The sequence below is a fragment of the Mauremys mutica genome, chromosome 12, assembly GCF_020497125.1.
Source record: "Mauremys mutica isolate MM-2020 ecotype Southern chromosome 12, ASM2049712v1, whole genome shotgun sequence".
In the NCBI taxonomy this organism is placed as follows: domain Eukaryota; kingdom Metazoa; phylum Chordata; order Testudines; family Geoemydidae; genus Mauremys; species Mauremys mutica.
Window position 1 is genome coordinate 48,205,166 of NC_059083.1, and position 10,750 is coordinate 48,215,915.

Sequence of the window (10,750 nt, forward strand, 5' to 3'; positions counted from 1 at the left end):
GCTGTCCCTGTGAGTGGGCAGATGTTTTGTTTATTTTTTCCCCCAGCCTTGAAGCATGTTCTCTCGGGGTACTTGGGTGGATCATTCCATGTTGTGATCTACTTTTCCAGTAGAGTGTCCTTATTTAGTGAAGGCTGCTTTAAGTGTGTTAAGATGTGTATCCTGGACTTTTCTCTTCTGTGATCCAGGGCACATTTAGTCACCTTTGGATCTTTGTGTGGATGAGAGACCATTGGACAAATCTGGATCCCTTTGATGTGAATGGTGGAATCCCAGTTGTCATGTTACAGGGCTAGCTTCACTTCTGACCCCTCCTCTTTGAGTGCAGCCTTTGAGGTCTCAGCCTCGTGCCTGCCCCCTCTGACATTGGGGTACAGCATCCTGTGCACCAAATGTGATTTCCCAGCATGTCCGACTGGGTTTGTTACATACAGTTCTTCCCCCCAGGAGCTGTGCCCAGGAGTAAGTTGAGTAACCAGACAGACTTCTCCAAACAAAGTATAGTTTATTTACCACAGCAGAAACAAAGCATAAAATAAGAGAAAATATTACATAGCAACTCCATGTCAGTCACACCAGAAATTTTAATGGGATCTAAATTTGTCCCCATTGTTCAGAGTCAGGGTGATAGTCTGTAGGGAACACTGAAAAATCTTCATGTTGCATCGCAGGCGAACATGGACAGAGCTCAGCAGTCAATATGATTGGCAGCAAAGTCATTTATTTCTCTCCAGCATGCTCTTATATACAATTAAGGCCAGGCAATCAAGCAATTGCTAATTGGTTAATAAGGTACACACAAGCACAGCTGTAACTTCATTGGATAATTGCCATTCTGTACAACCTTCTAATTTATTATCCTGTTTACTGCCTGCTAGTAGATGAGAACTAGCCCGTCCTTGAGTCTGCATATCTAGCTTCCCACACTCTCACCAAAACAACCCCACATCTTCATCTTCAAAAATGCTTTTCCACTTTAGCAAGAATTATGCAAAATTGATTACACAAAATTGAAATAGGTTACAGGTGTGGAAACTGAAGCACAGAGAGTTGAGAACAATTAGTTGCTTAGTGCTCCTGACATCCTCTCTATAGCCACTGGTGCCTGACTGTCTTCATTATCATTTAGTCGTTTAGTCTGGGATGTTCAAAGGAATCCCTGTGGCTCCTTTGCAAATCCCAGACTTTTGTTTTTTTCCTTCTGAAATTCAAGAGAAGTGCAGGGCTTGGAAATTAGCAAGGCCCAGGATTAGAAAGGGGTTTATGTACCTAAAGATGGCAATAGGTGCCTATTGGGATTCACAATATCTCCTAAGCAGGTTAGGCACATAACTCCCATTAACATTCAATGGGATTTAGCCACCTAGCTCACTCAGTACCATTCATAAATCCCACTAGGAATCTGCCTCCATCTTTAGGTGCCTAACCCCCTTGGTAATCCTAGGCCATAGATAACACAGAAGCTGGGCTAGATTCAGTAAACCCTGGGGGAGAGTCTAGGGCCTGTGTTATTCAGGAGGTCAGCCTAGAGGATTAGAATGACCTCTTTTGGCTCTACGATCTATGAATCTATGTACTATACGTTGTGGGCCTCTGCTTCTGAGCTGTTCAGGGCTCCTGAGACTGAGTCCCACAAGCCCTTAGAAAATAGACATGGATAAGCCACCTTCCTGCAGCATTGGTCCTTTAGTGCTAGTGGTGCTCAACCCCAGCTCCACACAGCTCCTCTGAAGAGAAAAACATGTTTTAATCTAGTTCTGTCAGTTCAGTCTCAGAGTGGAGAATGAAAGCTCTCTTAAATAGTTGTGTGTTTGTCTTTTAGATACTACTAGATTAGCTAGATAGCTAGATTCTGACCAAAGAATCCTGGGGCTGGACGACTGAATACATTATGTGTTGTAAAAAATCCTCACACACCGGTACAGTACATTTACTAATTCAATTTAATATGTTTAAGGATTAACATCCAGGGGAAATTTAAGAACACAACAAAGAAATACAATCAGAATTCTTTTATATTTTTACTATCAATTTACTCATCTACAGTTATTCAGAAAATAACAAAAAATAATAATTTAAAAATTTCTCCTATAGAAAAATAAACCTTTTCATCAAAAACCTCCTACTCATTTTTTTTCAGTGTTAGGCAACTGAAAACTTTTAGCTTAAAAGTGCTCATTTTGAGAAGAAAACCAAACAAGGTTGTTCTTAGAGTTTTCAGTTTTCCAACAAAACATCACAAATTTTCGAGGACAGTGGACACATTCTGAGGAAAAAAAGTTGTTTTGATAAAAAACCCAGTTTTCCATTGAAAATGAAAATTTCCAACCACCCTTAAACTTTAAACAAGAGGGGTGGGGGCACGGCTTAATATTGTCTAATAAGAATGTAATTAGAAACTCATTCACTCGTTGGCATCTGGGTTTATTTCTATTTTAAAGGAAAAGACAACTAAGTAACCAGCAAAGCTGATAGCTCCAAGAATATGTTTCATACATACTAGCACCTTGAACCACAGGGTCAGAATTGAAGCAAGCAGCCAAAGCCTATCTCCCTTTACACTTCTAATGGCCATAGAGGAGATCAATAGGACCAGACCCCAGATTTCCTGGTCTAGCACCCTATCCAGTGTACATTACTGCTGCCAGCTGAGCACAAATGCTGTAAATGAGGCCACAGAACCACATAATAAGACACAGCCCATCCCCCAAAGCACTCATAGTCAAGTATGAGGGGAAGGGATAGCTCAGTGGTTTGAGCATTTGCCTGCTAAACTGAAGGTTATGAGTTGAATCCTTGAGGGGAGGAATTTAGGGATCTGAGGCAAAAATATGCCTGGGGATTGGGCATCCTTTGAGCAGGGGGTTGGACTAGATGACTTCCTGACGTCCTTTCCAAGCCTGATATTCTAAATAGAGAAGGAACCAGGGAAGGGGCACAGAAAAAAGAAGTGACTGCATCCCAGTCACACAGCAGGTCAGTGACAATGCCAAGAATAGAACACAAGTCTCCAGACTTCCACTGACACTCACAGAACAGACATAAAATCACCGGACTTGTTTGATCTAAAAAAACCGCCTAGTCATGCCATTTTGTTCCCTCACTTCTTTACCTTAGGCTAACCACACCTTTAGGGAAAAATCCAATCTTTGTATCTACATAGGGCATCCTGCAATGCATTAAGATTACAGCATCTGATCTTACTAATTCTCTTCTCCTACCACTATAGGATATCCCGTGCCTCAGGACCAAAGTCAATTCCATGCTTAAGACAATTTGGATAGAAAAAGGATTAACAAAATTTGAAGAATAATACAAGATGATAGACTGGCCTTCGATTACAAGTGTAACAAATATCAGCTACCGCTGTCTCACAGTTCTTTCCTTCAATGGCTATGATGAAGGATTCATGCATGGATTGGGGACGATCGGTCTGTTTCAACTCTTTCACCTCTAGAAGAACATGTTAAGATATATGGGGGAAAAAGTCAATTTGTAGGAATTACCTATAGGTGGCTCAATCACAGTCTCAAAGAATAATGGGGAAAAGAACTTAGCCTTTTTATCACAACAGACACCTGGGAGTATATCTGGCTTAATGTGAAAGATACTTCCAGTTTTTTATCCTTGTGAATTTTCCGGAACAAGATAATAAACAGGTATGTCTGGACTCCAGAACATTTGTTTAAGCCAAGATTGGCAACACACAGTGAATGCTGGAGATGCAAACAGCCACATGCCAGCCTTTTACACATTATCTACACCTGTCCAACAAATCATGTGTTTTGAACACCATATTCGGTGCTCTCTCAAAAACTGTAAGTGTTGCTATCTTTCCTTCTCCAAGTTTGTGCATTTTAGGGGTGCTGGATGTGTTGGTATTACCAGTTACCATTAAGAAATGGATTGCAGGAGCTATTTTAGAGTCCAAAAGAGTTAATTTGAGAAAATGGAAATCTGCAGTTCCTCATCATACACAGACTATCTTAGTGAGCTCTCTACAACTGCATTAATGGAAAAAAATTACTATTTAGTCACTTTAATAATTGATGAACTGCATGATCTCTATGGGTTCTGGGGGGTTAGTTTCTTTGTTTTTGTTTTGTTTTTTCCAAATAATGAACATTGAATTTTGTTATGTATATTGAATTTCCATCTTGTGCATGTATTTATATGTTTTGTTTTGTTGTGTGTTTATATTTTATACAAAAACAATAAAAATAAAGTTAAAGATTGTATGCCTTATTTCCAGTCTGAATTTGTCTTCAACTTCCAGCCACTGGATCCTGGTGCAACGCTCTCTGCTAGACTGAAGAGCTTATTTTCAAATATTTGTTCTCTGTGTATGTACTTGTAGACTGTGATCAAGTCACCTCTTAACTCTCTTCCTTAATGTAAATAGATCAAGCTCCTTGATATTAACATGTAGATTATCAGATCCACAGTTTTTGTTAATTGGCATCATGGCATTGGACTCAGTAACCCCATTTCCCACCTGGTGTAAAAAGATGTAGCTCCATTGAAGTTAAGAGGCCAGATCCTCAGGTGGTGTAAATTGGTTAATCTCTCTCAGTCAATGGCACTGCACTGGTTTGTGGAGGTCAGAGTTGATGTCAGACTCTGCTCTTCCATATACCAGATTTTCACCAGTCTGACTTCTTTGACACCACTCCGATTTCTGCACACAAAAGAAAGAAGCTCCTTGTTTTTAAGTGACACTGAAATGCATATAAGTGGTAAAGCAGTTTAACAAGAATTGGTTTTGCACAGAATGAAAGCCCGATTCTTCCCTCCCACAAAATGCACACCAGTTTAACTCCATTATTAGGCTAGAACATCTGCTGTTGTAAATCAGCCCAAGTGCATTGATATCTGTGGAGTTAATTTGGATTTGCATTGGTGCAGCCAAGAGTAGAAACTGGTTCTTCTGTGTATACATTGTGTTGTCATGGAGATAACTGGCATGGACCAAGAGAAAGAAAGCACAAAAATATTTGCAGCCAGACAATTAATTCTTGGCAAATAACATTCACCTAGTCAGTCTTCTCAATGCAGCTTTGATCTCCTTGTTCCTCATGCTATAAATAACTGGATTCATCACTGGAGGTAACATGGAGTAGAGAAGAGCCACCACAAGATCCAGACCCAGTGTAGAACTAGAGGTGGGTTTCAGGTAGGCAAAGATACAAGTGAAAACAAATAAAGAGACCACAATGAGGTGAGGAAGACAGGTGGAGAAGGTTTTATAGCGTCCTTGCTCAGAAGGGATTTTCAGCACTGTTTTGAAGATCTGAAGATAAGAAAAAGTTATTAAACCAAAGCAGCTTAAGCCTAGGCATGCACTAATGGTGAGAACCTGAACTTCACTGAGGTATGAGTCAGAGCAGGTGAGCTTTAGTAGCTTGGGAATTTCGCAGAAGAACTGATCCACCATGTTGCCTCCACAGAAGGTTAATGCAAACGTGTTCCCAGTGTGCAGTGCAGAACTGAGACTACCACAAATCCAGGCACTGGCTGTCATTTGGACACAAGCTCTCCTGTTCATCACTCTCTCATAGTGCAGTGGTTGGCAGATGGCGACATACCGGTCATATGCCATGACAGTAAGAAGGAAAAAATTTGTTGCTATCAAGAAGACCAGGAAAAAAACCTGTGCAACACATCCAGCATAGGAAATTGACCTAGTGTGGGTTAGGGAATTAGCCATTGATTTGGGGATGTTTACAGAGATGGAGCCAAGGTCTATGACAGACAGATTCATCAAGAAGAAGTACATGGGAGTGTGAAGGTGGTGGTCAAGTGCTATAGCTGTGATGATAAGAAGATTCTCCATCAGTGCTGCCAGGTAAATTACTAAGAAAAGTATGAAGTATAAAATCTGCACCTCTGGAACATCAGAGAATCCCAGGAGAAGGAATGTGGTCACGGTGGTTCGGTTGAACATTTTCTTTCTCAGTACATTATGACCTGCCTGTAGAGGGAAGGACAAGGACAATGGTCAGTATTAGACTAATAAAATATCTTTCCTCGTGTGTAAATTACCATAATTTCCTTGAGTTAAACTAAAATCCTTATTTCATGAAGATTGATGTAATCTGGGAATGAGGATGAGGGAATCAGACCCATTGACTCCAGGGGAGTTATTCTTGATTACATTAGGCTGAGTGAGGGAGAGAGGATAATCCCATTGACTGAATGGGATTACACTTGATTTACACCAAGGTGAAAGAAATTATAATCAGGGCCAATTACTTTGTAGGTCTTTGTATAACTTTTTCATTCAAAGATGTATAAAGTTAGGAAAATCTTATCTTCATTTTACAGAAGGGAAAATGCAGACCAGACAGCTAGATTCTTCTGTCAGGCACAGCAGTGTAAATATGGAGCAATTTCATTGAAAGCAGTGGAATTACTCTGTATTTACACTACTGTAAATGGTAGTAGCATCTCCCTCAGAGGTAAAAGGTCTCACACATGGTCACGTGATTACCCAGCTATAGAGTCAGGAACACAACCCAGAAAGAGTCCTGAAACCCAGTTGGCTGTTCTAGTCATGACCCATCACTCACAACCAACAACGGAAGAACAGAACCCCAGAGTTCTGTCTGTCTCCAACACACTAGACCCCACTTCTCTTCCAGAGCTGGGAATAGAACCCAGGAGTCCTGGTTCTGTACCCTTCTCTAATTACAATATCAGCTCTTAGCTGAGAGTCAGGAATAGAACCCAAGAGCCTTGACTCCAACCCCCATAATCACTACACCGTGCTGTATCTCGGTTTAAAAATGGGGCAACACTGGACAGAATTTTTATTAGCAGTCATAGCATTTGTAGTAGAACTGCTGCAAGATCAAGATCCAGTGACAATCAGGACACCATGTAGCTGGGCTCTCTTTATTTGTACTGCATTTCACTGCCATTGATCCCAATGGTGGTCTGTCATGACTACGAACTGCAGGATTTAGCATCATTGTTTTTTCCATAAAAATTAAAAATTGCATTGACTAGAAAGAAGATAAATGACATTTGGACCTCATGCAGAAGGACTACTGATTTCTCATTCTGGAACACTCACATTTAGGGTCAACCAATGCATACCCCCGTCAAAGTCATTAGGGTGCACAAAATTATTATTTGGCATTTGGGTACTGATTGATGTTATTCAAGGTGGGTTGATAACGCTACCTCTTATTAATGTTCCCATTACAAGGCCCTATTTTCTGTTGCTTATAACTTTACCAAACCTCAACCATTGAGGCTGATATTTTCTATGCCAGGTGTCTGACTCAAAACAGTTGAGACATTTCCAAGAATGAAGCAGGGGAAAATATATTGTTTTGTTCATGTTAAGCTTTAGTGAGACTATGCTTTGGAGCAAAGACTTGACATTTGGAGGAGTCATTTTATAAAATAAAATATTTATTCTTAAAAAATATAAACTAAAATAAAAATAATCTAAAACAACATAAAATATAGTCAAAATTGAAATAAAATGCTTTTATTGAAATGTAATCTTTGAATTGACCCCCAAATTTAAAAAAAAATCATTTCATGGGAAATTTTGAAATTCAGTTTTTATTAAGACTTAAATGAAAATACATTTTGAAATCACAGCCTATCCCATGAAATGGACACGCGCCATTTCATGGGATAGGCTGCCCAGCCCTTTCATGAAGCACTCAGATATTGTAGTGCTTCATGAATCTCGGTTTAAAAATGGGGCAACACTGGACAGAATTTTTATTAGCAGTCATAGCATTTGTAGTAGAACTGCTGCAAGATCAAGATCCAGTGACAATCAGGACACCAGGAGTAGAAAAAGCCCAAGATAAGATGGATTATTTTGTCTTCAGAGCAGGGTAGAACAGTAAGGCCTGGGAGCACACAGTTAAGAATGAGGAGAAAACAAAGTACTGAATAGTTGCTCACTAAGTCCATCCTGTGCACTGCATAAGCCAGGGGTCCAGTGGAAAAAGCAATATGTGATTGTGCAATTAAAGACTGCATTATAATTCATTGACGATAAACCAAACTAGGTCTAATTGGTGGACAATATAATGAGCAGATGGCCTAGTCTGCCCATCACCCCCTTATGTGGTCCTTAAAATGATGGGGGGCAGGGTGTCAACCAGGGAGCAGACTCCTGTGAGATTCTCAAATGAAATCTCGACAGGCTTCCCCTTCACTCTGGAGAGTCTGTCCTTTGCTCATGAGCCCTGAGGATCATTGATTCATCCCACACCCAGACCACAGGTCACTAGTGTGCATGCCTGGATGTCACTGCTGGACCACTGAGGACCACAGACTGATAGACGTGAGATCCTGCTCTGGTTTCCATTCCCTTTCTACCTCCAATATCTTCCTCCCTGTTGGCTTTTCACTTGATCCTGAGACCAACTGCACCATACAGCATGAGCTATGTCCAAATTGAAATAAGACTGAAAATCTGAAAAAAATACATATTGGCCATTTACAACCATTTACAAATTTTTCCTTAAAAGGCACCTCTGGAAGCCCCCCATATATTTCATTGCAACAGCAGACTTACTGTGCCAGTGTGTGAAATCCTCCCAGCTCTTCTCTCCTCCAACTCCAGAGTCCTTTCAGTTATCTATCTATCTATCTATCTACCTATCGTTGTATTAGGCGAAACTGTTCTCTCCTCACACTGAGGCTGACCTGCCAGAAAAATACTAAGACCTGTTGCTCTCTGCAGACGAGCTGTGTGTGGCTAACTCTGGTGCTGTTGCAAGGATATTTATTGATGCCGATTCCTAAGGGCCTTCAGGCACTCACTCCCTGGAGCCCTGCACAGCACAGGATCAGAGGTCCAGAAGCCAACGTTACTTTCTGTCTGTAAATGTTCCCAGAAACGGAAGTGATCACAGTGACAGAGAGGCAGTAATGTATAGAGCAATGACTGTGATCCAAGGGCTAGGGGCACAGGACTCAGGAGACCTGGTATCTAGTCCTGTCTTGGCCACTGACCTGCTGTGTGACCTGCCACAAGCCATTTCTCCTCTCAGTTTCCCCTCCCTTCCATTGTGTGTTGGGATTATACAGTCTATGTGACAGAGGCTGTGTCTCACTATGTGCTTGTGCAGCATCTAGGAGACTGAGGCCTCTAGGTGTCAGGGTAATACAAGAAATCTCCCTCTCTCCAAGTTCAATGATTCTGTATGTCTAAGCCCATAAATTGTTGACACTCAGTGTGTCCATGTCTGTTTATGTCCCCCCTCCCCACCCACCCACACTCTATGTGAGGGAAATCAATAACAGGTAATTTTATAACATGCTCATAGTCACAGTCAGAGAGGGCTTATACCAAAAACATATTAAGTTGGGGATTTCTAAGGGGCTTGTGTATTAGGATTCCTGGGTTCTTCTGCCAATGATCTGCTGGGTGAATTTAGGCAAGTCCCTTCAACTAAGGGTCTCTGATTCCCTTCCCACCCTTGGCGTGTCTTGTCTATTTAGACTGTGAGGCCTTTGCATCTTACCTGGAACAGTGGGACCCAGATCTCAGGGCCAACTATCATACACATTGTTATTATTATTATCACTGAGTATTACATCATGGGAATATATTATTAATTATTATTGTTAGGGGGCTTATTCCTTCACCTTCTCACTTCCCTGGTCCTTCTCGCATGAACAGGGAGAAACAATACCTGAAGTCCAAAGGCACAAACAATTCGATGTTTATTGGAGTGAACTTCCAGCAAGCATGATTCCAGTTTCCTTCCTTAGTGTCCCCCTTCCCAGCTCTGACACCACAGGGCCTTGTCTGTGTCCCTGTTTCTCTTCCCATCACCTGTTCTCATTTCCCTCTTTTGCAAAACATGACCCCAATTCCCACATCCCCAGTCCCTGTTTCCATTTCCCCCAGTCCGTTTACTTCCTGATTGACTTCAGACTATATTGTAAAACCTGAGTTTTGTTTAGCTATACCTTTACCAATCATTTTACTGAAATTTAACTAACCAATCCTAACATACTGTAACATGATTATTTAACCAATTATATCCCACTACCTTAATTGGTTTACACCCAACAAAATTAATTATACAGCAGACAGAAACCATTACAGAACCAGACAGAGACCATGCAAATAAACATACAAAACAATACAGAAGTGAGGATTTCGCAACTACATCTATACAGACATAAGGGTTTTCCAGCTGTGTCTATTGATAAGTGAGTTCTTGCCAGACAGGATGCTATCAAACTAAGTTTCCTTTTACATCTTCTAGGCTCTTCCCTTTCTCTGGAGGTGACAGGAATATCAGGACAGGATTGTATTCCTAATAGCCCAATAGCACTGTATTTCAATGTGACTAGTTTGGAATTTGAGGATGTGACCATACACTTCCCAGCTTATGGCTGCCATTGCTGCTTAGCTGAAGAATCAGGCCTCAGACTGTCACAGTAAAAGAAGGCCATTACACAGACAGACAGTATTTTTTTTTATTCTTTCTTTCTACCTTTATAACTAGCTTAGTCATAAGAATACACTTACATTCTTAAACTATAGGCCTTTACTGACAGACCTGAATATTTATATCCTAACAATTATTAATTATTAGTAGTAGTCGTTTTATTTTGTTTTGTTTCATAGACTCATAGATTCCAAGCCTAGAAGGGAGCATTCTGTTCATCTAGTCAGACATCCTGTATAACAAAGGATTTTAAGCAAAGTAAGCAGTCATGGGATAAGAGGGAAGGTCCTCTCATGGATCAGTAATTAGTT

The 10,750-nt window shown here is 40.7% G+C and overlaps 1 protein-coding gene across 1 annotated transcript; it reads right to left on the reverse strand.

Moving 5' to 3' along the window:
• Positions 1–5,029: 5,029 nt before the first annotated feature.
• LOC123346826 (olfactory receptor 14A16-like) lies at positions 5,030–5,944 on the reverse strand. The gene has a single exon (XM_044984278.1). It carries the CDS (start codon positions 5,942–5,944, stop codon positions 5,030–5,032), a length of 915 nt encoding a protein of 304 aa, XP_044840213.1.
• Between the last annotated feature and the right edge of the window lie 4,806 nt (positions 5,945–10,750).